Source organism: Mirounga angustirostris, unplaced genomic scaffold (assembly GCF_029215605.1).
Source record: "Mirounga angustirostris isolate CCGP_5_RB_7025 unplaced genomic scaffold, mMirAng1.0.hap1 SCAF_4, whole genome shotgun sequence".
NCBI classification, from domain to species: domain Eukaryota; kingdom Metazoa; phylum Chordata; class Mammalia; order Carnivora; family Phocidae; genus Mirounga; species Mirounga angustirostris.
The window spans coordinates 158,475,156-158,493,936 of NW_026991712.1; the positions used below are offsets into that span (position 1 = coordinate 158,475,156).

The 18,781-nt window shown below is 37.0% G+C and overlaps 1 protein-coding gene across 25 annotated transcripts in view; it reads left to right on the top strand.

Moving 5' to 3' along the window:
- Positions 1 to 18,781, top strand: part of SCMH1 (Scm polycomb group protein homolog 1) — a 176,386-nt gene that overhangs the window by 70,869 nt on the left and 86,736 nt on the right. For 18 of the 25 annotated variants that reach the window (XM_064589342.1, XM_064589343.1, XM_064589340.1 and 15 more), the window contains 2 exons: positions 2,669 to 2,903; positions 18,395 to 18,409. In XM_064589342.1, coding sequence (XP_064445412.1) covers positions 2,669 to 2,903; positions 18,395 to 18,409 — 250 coding nt within the window. The other 7 variants (XM_064589344.1, XM_064589354.1, XM_045897951.3 and 4 more) reach the window with 5 other exon arrangements.

Here is an 18,781-nt window from a genome sequence, read left to right on the forward strand (position 1 = left end):
AATTTGATTCTAAAGTTTATATGGTGAGACAAAAGATCTAGAATAGCCAACATAATATTGAAGGAGAACAAAGTTGGAAGACTGACACAACCCAACTTAAAGCCTTGCTCTAAAGAAACAGGAGTCAAGACAGTGTGATATTTGCAAAGGAAGAGCCAGATGGATCAATGGAACAGAATAGAGAGCCAAGAACGTTCTGCATGGAGCACTGGGTGTTGTGCACAAACAATGAATCATGGAACACTACATCTAAAACTAATGATGTAATGTATGGTGATTAACATAACAATAAAAAATTTTTTAAAAAATAGAGAGCCAAGAAATAGTCCCACATAAGTAAAGGCAACTGATCTTTTGACAAAGGAGCAAAAGCCATACAATGGAGCTGAGATAGTTTTTTCAATGAATAGTGCTTCAACAACTGGACAGTCACATGCAAAAAAAAAAAAAAAAAGGAATCTAGACAGAAATCTTAACACCCTTCACAAAAATTAACTCAAAGCAGACCACAGACTAAATGTATTAACTCAAAACTATAAACTCCTAGAAGATAACAGGAGAAAAACAAGATGACTTTGGGTGTGGTGATGACTGTTTAGATACAACCACAGGCCTGATCCATGAAAGAAATAATTGATAAGCTGGACTTCATTAAAATTAAAACCTTCTGCTCTGTGAATGACACTGTGAGACAAGCCACAGACTGGGAGAAAATATTTGCAAAAGGTATATCTGATAAAGGAATGTTATCCAAAATATACAAAGAACACTTAAAGTCTCAAAAATAAGAAAGAAAACAACTTGATTAAAAAACGGGCCAAACATCTTAATAAACACCTCACCAAAGACCTGCAGATGACAAAAAAGCATGTGAAAAGATGTTCCACATCATATATCATCAGAGAAATACAAATTAACAGTAGTGAGATACCACAACACACCTATTAGAATGGCCGAAATCCAGAACAGTAACACCACCAAAAACTGACAAGGATGTGGAACAAAAGGAACTCTCATTCATTGCTGTTGGGAGTGCAAAACTGTACAGCCATTTTGTAAGATGGTTTGGTGATTTCTTACAAAACTGAACATACTCTTTCTATACCATCTAGCAATCGTATTCCTTGGTATTTACCCAAAAGATTTTAAAACTTACATCTGCACAAAAACTTGTGCATAGATGTTTATTGCACTTTTATTTGTAACTGCCAAAACTTGGAAGCAACCAACCTACCTTCAGTAGGTGAATGAAAAAACTGGTATAGCCAATAAATGGGATATAATTCAGCCCTAAAAAGAAATGAGCTATCAAGCCATGAACAGACATGGAGGAAACTTAACTGCATATTACTAAGGGAGAGAAGCCAGTCTGAAAAGGCTGCATACTGTATGATTCCACCTATATGACAATCTGGAAAAGGCAAAACTATGGAGACCCTAAAGAGGATCAGTGATTGCCAGTGGTTGAGTGGGTGAGGGATGAATAGGCAGAGCACAGAGGATTTTTAAGGCAGTTAAACTATTCTTATGATCCTATAATCATGAATACCTGTCGTCATACATTTGACCAAACCCACAGAATGTACAACACCAAGAGAGAACCCTAACGTAAAGTGTAGACTTCGGGTAATCATCATGTGTCAGTATAGGTTCATCAGTTGTAACAAATGTATTGCTGTGGTAGGGGTTGTTGATAATAGGGGAGACTATGCATGTGTTGGGGCAGTTTGTATATGAGAAATCTCTTCACCTTCCTGTCAGTTTTCTTCTGAACCTAAAACTGCTCTTAAAAAGATCTTTTAAAAAAAGAAATGAATTATTGATACATTCAACAATATGGATGAATATCAGAATAATTATGCTGAGTGAAAGAAGCTAGACACACACAAAAAGAGTATATTCTCTATGATTCCACTTAAGACTAGAAAATGCAAACCAGTCAATCTACAGTGATAGAAAGTGTTTACCTGGGGACAGGGGTCTGGGTAGGGCTAGACAGAGGGATTATAAAAGGACATGAGAAAACTTGGGAGTGTGTCCATGTTCATTACCTTGATTGTGGTGATGGCTTCAAGGGCGTATGTGATGTATGTGGTATCATGGGTGTATACATATGTCAAGATTTAATAAAGTGTATCGTTTATGGTATGTCAATTTAACTTAAAACTGTTTTTAAATATGAATTGATTTATAAGTTAATGTCAGGGTAAGAAGAATATTAACCCCCAATAGTGTGTATGGTGAATATACAAACCAATACACTGAAATGCTCCATGAAGAGACACTAATGATATGTAGGCTTAATAGGATGATTTCTGAGAAGATAATATTATGAATACCTGGAGATTTAGGATGTTGGAGAAGATAGGATGAGAAAGCATTTAAATCAGGACCATTTGAGACACTGCTATGCCTTTCTTACTGGTGTGAGTCAATATTTGATGCTTCTCTGGAAAGTAATTTTTTTCCCCTTTATCTCACCTTCCAGTGTTTCTTTTACATGAAACCCTTCCTCAGAACTAGGGAATAGTTCAAGGCAGTTGTCTCAGGCCCAGCTATAACCCATTTCAGTCCAAAGCATAAATTGTCAGGTTCCATCTCTTAACATCCTTACTGAAAATGCCATTTACTCTTAGTCTTCCTAATCCCCATGGCTTGTTTTTCTCAGTCCTACACACCTCCAAGCAACGAGTTCAAGATCAGCATGAAATTGGAAGCACAGGACCCCAGGAACACCACATCCACATGTATTGCCACAGTAGTTGGACTGACAGGTGCCCGCCTCCGCCTTCGCCTTGATGGCAGTGACAACAAGAATGACTTCTGGCGGCTGGTTGACTCAGCTGAAATCCAGCCTATTGGGAACTGTGAGAAGAATGGGGGTATGCTGCAGCCCCCTCTGGGTGAGTAGACCTAAGCTCTCCTTAGCCAATTAGTTATCTTTCCAAAATTGTACATCATATTATGGGAAAGCCTAGGTCCCCTGCCTATTCCTTCTTTTTCATATGGCCAAAAGAAAAGGCCCACCCAAAATGAAATGAACAGATCCATCTCTACATTAACTTATAATATCCAAGCTTCTCTTAAGCTCTCCTTTTTCTAACTAGAACCCATACCTTTCATCCTTCTTTGTCAGTTCTCATTTACCCTGAGAGAGAGAATGGAAGGAGATCTTACCATTTAACCTGCCTCAAAAAACCACAGAACTTTTACCAAATCCTACAATGATAACAAAAGGTGAGAGATAATTTCCCAGTAAAAGGTGACTATTATAGGGGTTCCTTCTTTCCTTTCCCCTAAATTCTCACTTGGTCCTTGTAGTTTTCTCAATTTGAATTAATTTGCGTTTTTTATTTAAACTAATAACCCCACTATATCTTTCTTCTCAAGATCAGACTTATCTTTTCTTCCCCTCGGTATACCTCAGTGATTTAGCCCATCTCATCAGTCACTATCAATCACTATTGCAGTGAGTCTCAACAGAGAAGAGAGAGAGATGGGTTATGAGCTATGGCCCCTCAGAAGACTGTACTAAATTAATTGAGCTTTAGAGGACAGGTATCATTTGCAAGAGATCCAAGGGTGGTTACTGAATATTAGCCCCCATTTAAAAAATTTATTTGTATTGTAAAATTCCAAACATATACAAAAGTAGAAGGAATAGCACAGTGAATGTCCGTATATTCTTTATCCTTGGTAACTACCAACACATAGTCATTCTTGTTTTATTTGTACCTGCACATATTCCCTGCCCTCTCCTGCCCAATTGCCCAAACATCATTATCATGCTATCATTAAATATTTAGTATCCGTGTCTCATAGATAATATTTTTAAAAACATAATCATAGTAACATTATCATATGTAAATAAGCTAATGATAATTCATTAATATCAACAAATATTTACTCAGTGTTTAAATTTTCCCTGTTGTCTGTCTGTCTGTCTCTTTCTCTCTCTCTCTGTTAGTTTCTCTGAATCAGGATTCAAATAAGATCCACATATTGCAGTTGGTTGATATGTCCTTTAAGTCTCTTTTAATCTATGGATTCTCCTTCTCTCTTATTTTTTTCTCACAATTTATTTGTTGAAAAACCTAAATAATTTGTCTTTAATATCCCCCACAATTAGATTTTTGCCAATTGTATCTCTATGGTATCATTTGACATGTTTCTCTGTTCTCTCTTTCCTAGAAATTGGCAGCTAGGTCTAGAGGCTTGATCAGGTTCAGGTTCAATTTTCTCATAAGAATATTTCATAGGTGATGGTGTTTACTTCTATTAGGAAGCATATATGGTCTTGTTGTCTCTCATTTTATAATGTAGCAGCCATTACTGCTCGTGGTCTACATCAAGGGTTGACAGATTTTCTTAAAGGGTTAGACAGCAAAACTTCCAGGCTTATTGGCCATACATTCTCTATTGCAACTAGTCAGCTTTGTCATTGTAATACAAAAGCAGCCAGAGACAATAAATAAACAAATGAGCAAGGCTGTGTTCCAGTAAAATCTTATATTTACAAAAACAGATGACCAGTCTGCTGGCTATAATTTGCTGACCCCTGATTTAGATCAATCAATTCATTATGTTTACAAAATGGGAAATTTTAATCTTAAAATTCCATCCACATAAATTAAATGGAATATTTCTATTAAAATAAACTTCCATCAGTTATTTGGCTATTGTAAGGATATCATTTATGGAAGAAAGCTTAAATACTTGATTCTTTACTTACCAATTTTCAAAATGATGAATTGGTTTACTACCATCCTCCAAAAATATTTAAGGACAGTTTTTTTGTTACTGTTGTTTAGTATCATAAACCCAAGAATTCATACATATTTGACATGTTTCATTTCATTGCATTAATTGTCCTTATTGATTCTTGATTTGTCCCATCATTGGCTGTGTAGGAGCCTCATCAAATGGTCTCCTGACTTTATTGCTTGATAGCTCTCTTGGATTTTTGAAATTTCAAAATGTTCCAGGCTCATCTTACATACTATCTGCCCCAAATATGGAATCAGCTACTTCTTTTAGGTGCCTGGGTTCCTTTTAGTGGGAAATGATATTTAGAGACTGTAATCTGAACACTAGAGTGCTCAGTGCTAATGGGTTGGTGGTTCTTTCTATGTCTTTTTGGCATAGATTTTTATCTTTATTAAAGGTAAAATCATTAGTTCATATTGATACTTCCTACTAAAATGCAGGATAAATGGTGTTTTTATTTACTTTATCTTTGCTGTCTTAAATCTGTATCTCCTTTGCACCACAACAAAACCCTAGTTCTCCATATGACTAACAAAATAACTCATTTTTTTTATCATATAGTACACATACAGCAGTCTCAGAATAACAGTAACACTATCATTATCATTACTGACAGTGTTTGAGTTACTTGCATTTCTTTTTTTCTTACCCTCAAGTGTAGTCAATAATATGTTATAAGGTTGTTTGGATTGGTTTCTCTCTGAGTGGCAGTGCCACCAAGAATAAACATAGGTTCATTTGTTATATTTTTTTAAAAGATTTATTTATTTTAGAGAGAGAGCGCATGCACGCACGTGAATGGGGGAGGCGCAGAGGAGAGGGAGAGAGTCCTCAAGCAGACTCCCTCCTGAGCACGGAGCCCGATGTGGGGCTCAATCCCAGACCCTGAGATCACAACCTGAGCCAAAATCAGGAGTCAGATGCTCAACCATCTGAGCCACCCAGGCACCCCTCTATTTTTTTCTTTATTTTTAGAGTTTACTTTTTAGAAATGTTCCTTTATAAATATATATGTGACATACATCATTCTTAAAGTCAAATCTATAAAACAAAGTATATTCAGAGAAATCCCCTTCACTTCATTCCTTTCTTCTGCCATAGGCCACCACTTTCTTTTAATTTTATAGCTTGTACTTCATTTTTTTTATTCTTATGTTAATCCCCATACATTACATCATCAGTTTTAGATGTAGTGTTCCATGATTCATTGTTTGTGCATAACACCCAGTGCTCCATGCAGAATGTGCCCTCCTCAATACCCACCACCAGGCTAACCCATCCTCCCACCCCCCTCCCCTCTAGAACCCTCAGTTTGTTTTTCAGAGTCCATCGTCTCTCGTGGTTCTACTTCATTTTTTTTTAAGTGGTTCTTTTTTTTTTTTTTTTTTAAGATTTTATTTATTTATTTGACAGAGAGACAGCGAGAGAGGGAACACAAGTAGGGGGAGTGGGAGAGGGAGAAGCAGGCTTCCCGGGAAGCAAGGAGCCCGATGCAGGGCTCAATCCCAGGACCAATCATGACCTGAGCCGAAGGCAGATGCTTAACGACTGAGCCACCCAGGTGCCCCTGTACTTCATTTTTTAAAAATACAAATATATTTGTTTGTGTGTCTGTGTCTGTGTGTACATTCATACATATGTATTTCCCACTTTCTTATATAAATGCAGCATACTATACATATTTGTCTTAACCTTGCTTTTTTCCATTTAATGAAATATCCTAAAGTTGATTTCTTAGTAGTATGGAGATATTTCTTAATCCTTTTTATAGCTGCATAGTACTGTATAATTCTCAACCTGCTTTATGAATCACTATTTAGAAACATCTTGATAGGCTATTAAAAAATACAATTGACCCTTGAACAACACAGGTTTGAACTGCACAGCTCCATTATACACAGATTTATTTCAATAAATACAGTACACTACTATAAATGTATTTTCCCTTCCTTATTTTCTTAATAACATTTTTTTTCTCTAGCCTATTTTATTATAAGAATACTCTATATAATACATACAACATACAAAATATGTGTTAATCAGCTCTTTACATTATCATTAAGGCTTCAGGTCAACGGTAGGCTATTAGTTAAGTTTTGGGGGAATCAAAAGTTACACATGATTTTTGAGTGCATGGGGTGAGTGGGGGTCAGTACCCCTAACCTCTGCATCGTTCAGGGGTCAACTATATAAGCCCCCAAGGATAATAGTGATGATTTAAATCACAGTCTTCCAGTAAATTCTCTAGAAACGTACAGATCAAAAAGGAAACCAAGCCACCCATAATTCATGTTTAAATGTAACTGGGAGTCAAGGTTTCAATTACATGTTGTCTATGTGTTCAGATATAAAGATCTGAAATCATTAGAGCTAGTACCTGACCCATACCAGAATGAATAGTTTTATGTAGGTAGAAATTGCATTTAGAAAGGGGAGGGCAATGGGAGCCTAACACAGTCAAAATTACCTCCAGGAAAAGATAGTTCAGTTTAGAGTGGGAAATACTGAGAACAGAGCTAAGACCTACTTGATTAGAACATTGGCTACTGGGGAATCCAAAGGAAGAGAGTGGATTGAAAGTGTGAGGGACTAGAGATAGCACTCTTAAGAAGATGACTACCTTTGGGGGACATATGTTGAAGGAAAAGAAAGAAGTCAGGGGTTATAATTCAGAATTATACAGAAACAGAAGAGAATCAGTCAAGAGACACACCAGTCTTCCCATCCCATTCCAACAGGCTCATCTACTGAAGAAACTGTGTTTCACTAGGTCAACAGAAAATTCATAACCCAAGATTCCTGCCAAAATAGAACCTCCCGTTTTTGCTGGTCCGGGAAAATATAATATATTTCAAATGATTACGAAACAGTAGTCAATATGTATAAAAAGCTTCTATATGATGAAAAACCAAAGGTGAGAATAAAACCATTTTAACTACTGAAAATTCTGCCCAAATCAGTTACTAACCAGAAGAAAACTATTGCACAACAACCCAACTTGAATTAAACAGATGTTGACAGATAATGAAAAAAATCCCATGAATCATAAATTTTAAAAGTCAGACTAGAAATGCACAATAGACAGGAAGACGTGAAAACAGAATTGTCCAAACTCAAGAAAAAAATTGAAGAAGAACAAAATAATCTCAATTGCAGACTCAATTCCAGGGTGCCCAGTGCATACTAGGTTTAACTGAAAATATAATAAGGGACATTGAGAAGAGAAATAGAAACATCCAAGAGAATAAAAATAAATATTAGGAAAGGTTAAAAAGTATCAGAAAGGAACTCTTAGATATAGAACATAGTCAATAAAGATTGTATAATTGGATGTATAATTGAAGTCTCTGAAGAAGATGAACAAAATAATGAAACAATTAATACTTAAAATTGTAATATAAGAAAGTTTTCCAAAAATTAAAGAAGACCTGAACCTACACATTGAAAGGGCCTACCTTTTTCCTGGAAAAATTGATTCAGATTGGTTACTCTAAAATGTATTCTAGTAAAACTCTTACACTCTAAGAATAAAGAAAAATCTCCCCAAGCCTCCAGGAAAAAGGCCAAGTTATTTACAAGGGAAAGAAAGTGAAGTTTGGATCATACGTCTCTACCACAAAATACAAAGAAAGAAAATAATAACGGGGTTTTCTATCTGTACAAGCTGTTTTTCAGGTATTGAGATTATACTGAAACAGTGTTCAGCATGCAAGAACTCAGGAAATACTATAACCCCAGGCCCTACCTGAGAAAACAGTTACAGAAAGACCTTCATCCAAATAAGGAATGATCAAGCTAAGACAAAAACAAAGGTGGAGACAAGAGTAGAATAGTATGGTATCAGTCTGGATCCAGTGAAGAGAGAGAACCCACACAGTAATTTGAACACAGAAAGTGTAATACAGTTGTTAACTGTAACACAGGATTGAGGTATTGAGGGATTGGCTAGTCAAAAGGAAAGAGAACTCTAAAGAATATAAGAGCAGACATAAGGAGAAGCCACTAGACTGGAGCAGAGATGGAGAACCCCAGGAAGGACCTCCCCTCCGCGCCCATCCTCAGGGCGGAGATGTTGGAGCGGGCACAGCTGTGGCTTGCTGGACGAGAGAAGTCACTGTGGTGTGCCACAGCAGTGGAACTTGCTAGAAATTTGCCTTCAAGGGTACCTCTAAGGAAAGCTGTTCATGGAGAGCTGTCTCTCTGGAGTGCTACAAAACCACCTCGGTGGAGGAGGGTGGCGACAGCACTGGCTACTGATGCTGCTGGCTGTCCCGCACCGCAGGATATGGACAATGCAGAAGGTTGGGGTGCTGCAGGTGCCCGCCACGCAAACACTGGAACCAGGAAGCAAACCCCCTTCCTCCTGTAATATCCTTAGTTGGGATCAAAGGATATCACCTGAAACTGATAAACCAAATAGTAGAAGCCTAAATGAGGAAAAGGTAAATTAAGGACATTAGAAAATATGTTAGTATAAAGGTAACCACTAAAACAAAGTTCCAAAATGTCCTAAATAACAAAGGAACAAAAACATCAAGGAACAGACCATCCAGAGAAAGAGATAAACTAAATATGGAAAGCACAGTAAATAAAACATAACGTGAGAGAGTTGAGACCAAATATGTAATTTACATTAATAAATGTAAATGGTTTTAACTCACCTGTTAAAAAAATTTTCAGAATGGTGCTCAGAGTCAAACCCAGCTTTATACTGTGTACAGGAGACATACCTAAAATCAAGTGAATGAGAAAGACTAAAAATGAAAGGATGATCAAGGATATACAAAGGAAAGTCAAACAATATAATAGCGGAGATTGCAGTTCTGGTATTAGACAAGATAGAATTCAGACCAAGATTTATCAAACAAGACAAAGAAGCCACTGTATTTTAAAATGTTTAATGGTGACACAATTCATAATGAAAATTATGTAATAGTTAAAAATATTTCAGAACCAAATTACAAAGCATCTGTCTTCACAAAACAGAAATTATGGTAGGTGCAGGGAGATAAGAGACGAACACACTAATAAATTTAACACACCTCTCAAGTCAAGGCAGGTGAAGAGAACAAAACGTAAAGGTATTAAAGACTTTCTTTTCTATAAGTTGTACCAAAACATCTACTTAACTTCTTTGACTTGTACCATTCCTTCAAATAATTTGGTACCAAAAAAAAATAATAATAATTAATGAATAAGGTAGATCATATATGTGTATACATATCAAACTTTATACCCTGCTAAATGCCCTTCTACATTGAAATCTAAAACTCTAAGCAACTCTTGTTTGGAAAGGGAAATATAAACCAAAATTGCAAAATTCCTAAAAAGTAATGATAATAAACATATATCAGAATTTTGAGATTAATTGAAGCAGTGGTTGGAAGAAAACTGATAGCTTTAACCACTTGACATCAATAAAACTGAAAGGATAAAAATTAAGGATGTAAATTCCCAATTCAAAAGACTAGAAAAAGAGTCTCACAATACAAAGAAAATAAAAAGAAAGAAGAAAAATAAAGATAAAACAGGTTAATGAGGTAGAAAATAAAAAAGCAATAAATCAAAATACTGGTCTTTTGGAGAAAAAATACACAAAATACACAACCCACTAGTTAGTCTATGAAAGAAAAAAAAAGGAATAAGCACAGATACACAAACGTAGAGATGACAAAGGGAGGAAATAACTCTATGTAAATAAAATAGAAAAGCGAGATGAAATAGTAAAATACTGTTTGTCAAAATTGACCCCAATAGTGTTATAATATTTAAACAGATAAGAAACATATAAAAGTTTTCAAAAAAATTGCACCTACAGCAAAGCACTATGTGCAGGTTATTTAACAGGGGAATCCTACAAAACCTTAAAGACCAGATTTTCTCCTTCTACTTGTTGTCAAAGTCAGTAATACCCGAAAGAACTTTCTGTGATGATGGAAATGTTTTGCATCTGTGCTGTCCAGTGTAGTAGTCACTAGCCACATGTGGCTACGGAGCAGTTGAAATGTGGCTACTGCAACTGAAGACCTAAATTTTTAATTTTGCTTAATTATAATCAAAGTTAAAAAGCTTGTGTGGCTGGTGGCTACTGTGCTGGACAGTTCAGTTCTAGATCATAGAAAAGTAGGAAAACATGCAGGTTCTTTTTATGAAGCAGGTAGAATTTTGATACCTAAGTCTGATTTAAGTTACACACACATACATACAATTTCATGTATGAATATTGCTATTAAAAATCTTAAAATATTAGGAATTAGAATTCAACATATTTATAACAATAATTTGTCAAAGCAAAGTAGTGGGTTTTTTTCTGTGAATGAAAAGAAGATTTAACTTTAGAAAAATCACCTGGATATGCACATACAAGAGAATGAAGCTGGACCTTACCTCCACACTAGATTAAAAAAATTCACTCCAACTGGATGATAGTCCTAAATGTTGGAGCTACAACTATAAAACTACTGGGGGGAAATATAGGGGAAAAGCTTCATGATACTGGAATTGGCAATGATTTCTTGGAAATGACACCAAAAGCACAGGCAACAAAAAGAAAAAAAAAATAGTTAACTTGGACTACATCACGTGAAAAACTTGCTCATCAATGGACAATATTAACAGTGAAAAGAGAACTCACGGGATGGGAGAAAATATTTGCAAATCATGTATCTGATAAGAGGTTAATACCTAGAATATTTTTTAAAAATTCCTTCAACTCAACAATAAAAAACAACCAGATTTAAAAATGAGCAAAGGACTTGAATAGACATTTCTCTAAATGGCCAATAAACACATGAAAAGATGCACAACATCACTAATCATTAGGAAAATACAAATCAAAACCACACTGAGATACTATTTCACACCCATTAAGGTGGCTGTTATCAAATAGAAAATAAGAAGTATTGGTGAGGATGTGGAGAAATTGGAATCTTTGTGCACTATTGATGAGGATATAAAATGGTGCAGCCACTATGGAAAACAATATGGCGTTTCTTCAAAAACTGAAAAATAGAATTACCATATGATACAGCATTTCCGCTTTTGAGTATATAGACAAAACAATTAAAAGCAGGGACTCAAGCAGATATTTGTATACCTATGTTCAGAAGCATTATTCACAATAGCAAGAAGATTGAAGAAACCCAAATGTCTATCAGTGGAAGAATGGCTAAACAAAATGTAGCATATGCATACAATGGAGTATTATTGAACCTTTTTAAAAAGGAAAGAGATTCTGACCCATGCTACAGTGTAGATGAATCTTGAAGACATTATGCTAAGTGAAATAAGCCAGTCACAAAAGGACAAACTGTATGATCCCACTTAAACGAGATACCTAATTTAGGTAAATTCATAGAGACAGAAAATAGAATGGTGGTTGCTAGGAGCTGGTGGGGAGGGAGGAATGGCAAATTATTGTTTAACAGGTACAGAGTTCACTTGGGGAAGATGAAGAAGTTCTGGAGATGGATGGTGGTGATGGTTGCACAACAGTGTGAATGTACTTAATGCCACTTACTTTTGAGAAAGAGAAGGGGAAATATGTGTACACACACATGCACATTTTATACATGAAATTACATATTTTATATACTTAGTTTTATAAGAAGAAACACAGGAGTGTTAAACCAGAAAATAATGAAAAGGTCACCTATTGGGAGTGTCTGGGAGTAGGGTAGAAAGTATAGCAATGAGAGTGAGACTTCTCTGAGAATACTCTTTTATATTCTCTTAACTTCTGTGTTATGTAACTATTTTACTCAAAAAATAAAATGAAACCAGAAAAACAAATCATAACACAAAATTGATTACAAACAGCAACAAACTGAACTGTTTATCAAATGGATATCATAACAACATTGAAAAAAAGAATTAATTCAAATAACTTCGACACAGAACCTTCAGAGTATACCCTTAATGGGACATATTCCAAAGAAAAAAATGGAACTTCAAATAAATTCTGATGTTTTCTTAATCTTAGTGATTTTACCTTAATCATCTGAAGCTATTTTGCATACATTGAAGATAGAGCAAATGAGTAAATAAGGTACAAATATGGGATGGGGGAAGATGAAGAACCTTGTAATACAGAATTTGAATGGGAGGTATCTATATGAACTCTTAACTTAAAAAATATATATAATTTTATATATACTTGTACTATAATTATATAAGCCCTATTCGTTGAAAAGGTCTAGAAGTAATGACACCTCAGTACCAATGTGGTTTCTAAATCCCACTCTTCACTAGAAGGAATCATGGCTCCTTGGAGAAATGGCTGATTTCAAGACTGAGCAGAAGAGAAAATATAAGATGAATTTGGAACATTATATTATGCCAGAAAGAAAAGAATTCTCAAAGAATGATGGGGACACATCAGAAGGACATAGGAGCCAGCTCGAAGGGGCTCTGACCAGCCAAAATTGGAACAATATAAATATCAGAAAAATAATGAAAACAAAAGAACAATGGTATTGGCATCCATGGGTCCCTAGTGTACAAAAACAAAAAAAATTTAGAGTTGCAGGGAAAGGTCTAATTACAGAATGCCAGCTAATAAATATAGAAAGAATGATAGAAAATTACCGTTTTGCAACCACCATTTCAGTTGGTTCAGGCAGGGATAGGATAATCAATGAATGCTAAAACCATTGGGTAAAAAAGCTTATCGGAGAATAGGATATTCACATAATCTCAGTGTTTTTCCCCACTGATTACCTATTAATTACAAAGGGAAATTATAATGAAGATATCCGTCAGTCACTCCTTAACAAGTGATCAAATTTAGTATCATCAATAATTAGGTAAACTGACATTACGTGCTTCTTAAAGTAATGAAGTGAGAAGTATTCAAATCACTTGTATTTTTGTCAAAACTGTTTAGTATGAATGTAATCATAAGGAAACAATCAGAAAGAAATCGAAGTTGTGGGATATTCTATTAAACAGCTAGCCCACACTCTTCTTCAAAAATACCAGCTTCATGAAAAAAAAAACAAAAGGCAACAGGACTGTTCTAGATTAAAGGAGCCTAAAGGAACATGACAACCAAATGCAATATGTAATTCTCGATCAGCTCCTGTATTTAAAAAATTAAACAGCTATAAAGGACACTTTGGGGACAATTGAGGATATTTTGAATTAAATTTCTTGGGTATGACAGTATTACTGTTTTAAAAGAGAATGTCCTTGTTCTGAGGACAAATGTACTGATGTATTTAGGGGTGAAGTGTCACTGTGTCTCTGACTTCCTCATAGTTCAGAGGAAAAACTGTGTGTAGATAGATGGAAAGCAAATACGGTGAAATGTTACTAGTTGTTGAATTTAGGTGAAGGGTACATAGTTGTTCATGTACTGTTTTTGCTACTTTTCTCTAGGTTTAAGATTTTTCAAAATAAAAAGTTTAAATAAATTATGTATATAATTATACATATATATGTGTGTGTGTTCATGTTCCCCAGGCCTCCTCTGGACCTCTCCCCAGAGTTGCTGAATCAGAATCTCTAGGTAATGGGGCTTGGGATTCTGCATGGTAAAATGACTCTCCCGAGACTCTAACAAAATTGGTCTATATTTGGGAAACATTGCCCTAGAAGAGCATTCTTCTGTAAAATCTTGTATGATGTGTGTGTGTGTGCGCGTGTGCGTGTGTGTGTGTGCTGTTCACAAAGGGAACATTCATATTCCCTTGCAGAGTCCTCCGGGGGAAAAGGTGGAAAGGTAGAATGATCCTCAGATGACATTATTAACTCAATGCTGCCAACCTTTTCCTCACACTCCCTTGTTTTACTGACCTATTCTACTCAAGACTGATTATTTCTTCTAAACAAGACTATTTGGATCACTAGTTCTCAAACTTGGCTGCCAGTTAGAATCACCCAGAGACCTCTTAAAAATTTCAGTGCCTAGGCCTTACCTCAGTTCAGTTAAATCAGAATTTATGATTCTGGGTGGGACCAGTGTAGTCTTTAATGCTCCCTCAGGGGATTCCAATGTCCACGTTTGAGAGTCCCTGGTCTAAAACAGAAGCTGGCTTCTGGTGAGGGCCCTAGTCAAGTGTGTCAGGATCCCAGGACACAGTGCCTAGTCAGCAAACGTGGTCACATGCTCTGGGGTCTATGTGGTACCTTGACTTGAAAGGAACTGTTTGTATATTCCTGTCACTGATCAGTCTTTCCACTTGCTAAGTAGCCTCCAGGGCCTGTCAATAGAAAGGGGGTTTTAAAAAGATACACATCTCATTTTGTGATCACAGAACTTGAACTCTATTAAAACCTCTGGGGTGGTCAACCCAAAAATTTGGAAGTTACTTTAACCAAACCCCCCTCTTCTCTACAGCAAGGACCCTGCCAGACCTATGTACACATATACCTATCTCAAGATGAGTCACAACCCCCACCCCCAGTTAAATCAATCTGAATTAACTTGTGTTTGCGAGTGTATATGGGAATGTACCACCGATATGGGGATAGAGACCTATCAGAACTAAACGGAATCCAGACTTCCCAGATAGTCAGGGCAGATACTCCTTCCTCAGGGAAGACAGTGTGGTCGGCACCTCTCTGCCCGTTTCACTTCTCCTTTCTTTCATGTGTGGGGTAAAATTGTGATCGTCCACTTAACCCCAGTCTGGAAGCATGGCTTTAGGTCAGTGTCACCATCTGACAAATACAGAAATAAGGAAAGGGAAGTAAGTTGTCCAGTGTTGTACAGTGAGTTCGTGGCATATTTCTGCACATGAATTTGTAGATGTACATATATGTGAAGCTCCTCTGGGAGAAGAGAATGAGTTGGGAATCATCTTGACAGCCATAGAGTCTAATAACTTCACAAGGCTTGGAATTATTAGATGCGACAATGGCAGAGTAGGGAGTGGAGCCCCCAGCCACGTGGTTCCTGGGGTGAGTGCTGTTCTGTTACTCGCCACCAGAGGGCATGAACTTTGATTAAATCCTAGACCTGGCTGATCTGCATCTAAGTCCAGAGCTTCTTCAGGTCAAGGTTGGTTTAAACAGCTGGATCCTAACTTATTCAGTAGTCCCATTGTCTTGGGAATATCTGGAAGCTCCTTATAACTGGTTCTTTATAAATATTTTTTAAAAGAAATCCTAAGTAAGCACAGAACATTTGCAGCATGCCTGGGTTTAGAATTAAAGAGATCTGGCTTTGTCATATTAGCTCAGCCACTTACAAGTTTAGTTATGTGGCCACTGGTGAGTTGCTCTTCCTTGACTTTTAACCTTGAATTTCAATTGCCTCACCTGCCAGATCATTCATAAACTCTGCCACACCTGGTTTTTGTGGGTATTAAATGGAATAACATGGTAAAGTACGCATCGATTCTTGGTACCTGTTTACTAAGTGGGGATTTTTCCTTTGTTCAATAAAAACTCTCATGGAGTTTATATTTTAGTTGGAAAAGACATACACACTACAAAGAAAAAAGAAAGAAAATCCAGACAATGATAAGGGCTAAGGACAAATGAAAGGGAGCAGGATTTAGGTAAGATGGTCTAGGAATGCCTCTCTGAGGAGATGATATTTCAGCAAAGAACTAACAAAGATTTGAGAAAGGGAAGGGTGTTTGAGGCAGAAGGACACAGCTTGATGTGTTTGAGAAACAGAAAGATCAGTGAATGGGGGGCAGAGGAGTGACAGGAGATGAGTTATAAGAAGTAAGCAAGTTCCATACCATGTAAGCCTTGTTAATATACCTGAAGACCATAGACTTCTTTTGTGTTGTGGGATGTAAGCATAACAGTGATGTGATCTGATTTATATTTAAAAACACACACACACACAAACATATTCTGGCTGTTATGTGGAGAATAGACAGTAGGGAGGCAAAAGTAGAGGCAGAGAGTGTAGCTAGAAGGCTGTTGGAATATTCTAGGCAGAGTGTGACTGGGCCTTAGATCAGGGGTGGTCCTTGGTGGGTGAGAAATCTTGAGTGGCGAGAGATGGTTTGAAGATCCACATGCTGTCAAGCCTTGCTGACTAATTGTATTTGAGGGGTGCTAGAAAGGAAGGAATCAGAGGTGACTTTTAGGCCTTTTGGTCTGAGTCACCTGGGTTTAAATAAATGGTACCATTTAGTGAGCTGAAATGACTGGAGAAAAGAGCAAGTTGGGGTGGGCAGCAAATCCAGAGTTCTGCTTGAAATGTACTCATTTTGAGACCTCTTAGCATCCAAGTAGACTTGCAGAACAAGGCAGTTGGAAATACGAGCATGAAACTCGGGCAGAGGTTTGAGCTGGGGATATAAATCGTCAGTCCTATTTTCCAAGAGACTGGAGACCAAGAAGAAGAGAACGAGGGCCGAGCACGCAGGTGCTCCCATTTTCAGAGGTTAGGATTTCTGACCCACCTGTTCTTTTCCTCCCAAGCACCCCAGGCCATTGTTTAATTCGAGGAGATCCTCAGATTACTCTTTTTATTCTTCTTCTCTTCCCTCTTACACAAATTTATGACCCAAGCTCCTTTTACCGGTAAAAACAGTATGGTAGGGCTGAGTGATGAAATATTTGAAGACGTTAATGTGCTGACTGATAATGAAGGTTCTGGAGACAGAGGAATTGGGCTTAAATCCTGCCTCTGCTGTTTACTAGCGTAGTTGGATATTTTACTTCATTTCTCTGAGCTCAGCCTTTCCGTCTGTAATGGCTAGCATTTATCTAATGCTTGTTATATACGAGGCTGCGTTTTAAGTCTTTCACATGTCTTAACCTATTTTAATCCTTAGAACAATCCATTGACATAGTTACCATTTTTATCCCACTTTATTGTTAAAGAAACTAAAGCCAGAGAGAGTTTTTGTAATTTGCCATAAGTTACACATCAGGTAAGTGGCAGAGCTAGATTTGAATCGAGGCAGCCTGGTTCCTGAACCAGTGCTCCTTTTCTCGTATCTAATTCACAGAGTTGTAATAATGATTAAATGAGGTAACCCACTTAGAGTGCATATAGCATATAGAGCCTGGCACAGCATATGTTTGGAAGGCAGCATAGTATAGATAGTATAGTGAAAGAGAACCAGATGAAGAGTCCTAGGGCTCCAGCCTGATTCTACAAGAGCAACTTATGTGACCACACATAAGTGTCTTAGCCTCTCTCGACTTCAGTTGTGTAATCTGCAACATAAAATCTTTGTACTATATGGTCTCTGAGGGCCCTTTCCATGTTGAAGTGCTATCTGTGACTGCCCAAGACAGATTATGGATACATTTGAATTTGGAGGGGAGTCCCACATCACCTTAGGGGTTGGGGAATAATGTCCCTCAGTAATTCCTTGGGTTGGTAACATTTCTGTGTTGCCCTGCTACTCTTGAAGGAACTTGCTAGGAGGTAGTGAAACAGAATAGTTAAGAACCATGAGGTCTGGCTTGAGACCATCATATATTGCAATCTTCATCACTTACTACCCTGAACAAGGTATTTATCTTGAGTTTCCATTTCATCTTCTGCAAACAAAGGATAATAATAGTACATACCTCGTGGTGTTATTTCAGATATCCAGAAAGAAACTGCATGTGAAGAATTTAATACATAATAAGCAGTCAATATGAATTAGCTATTATAATATTATAAGTGTTCCTAGAGCTGAGAGGACTTTTTTTTTTTTTTTAGCTCTTCAAGTTCCAGGTGAGATAGAAGCTCCGGAGTAACCCATTCCTAAAAAAATGGAATTGGTAATTACATGGCAAGGCACTTGTTGGGAACTAAGGACATGAATCTGAGTGCTCTGATCCTGCAGTCATTCCTCGTACTCCTCCCTTTTATCAAGGTATAGCAAGCATTTCCCTAGAACAGTTGTGCCTTGCCTCGCCTTGCCCGGAGGTTTAGTGGACAATTCACGGCACATCTGCTCTAGGTCTGACTTGCATCAGCCCTTGTCTGACCTCAGGAGAGTTTTTTCCTCACACACAGACCAGGCCTGAATTTCTGAAGAAATTTAATTAATTCTTTTTTTTTTTTTTTTTTTACCCTGATCAAAGGAAAGTGGTAGTCAAGACT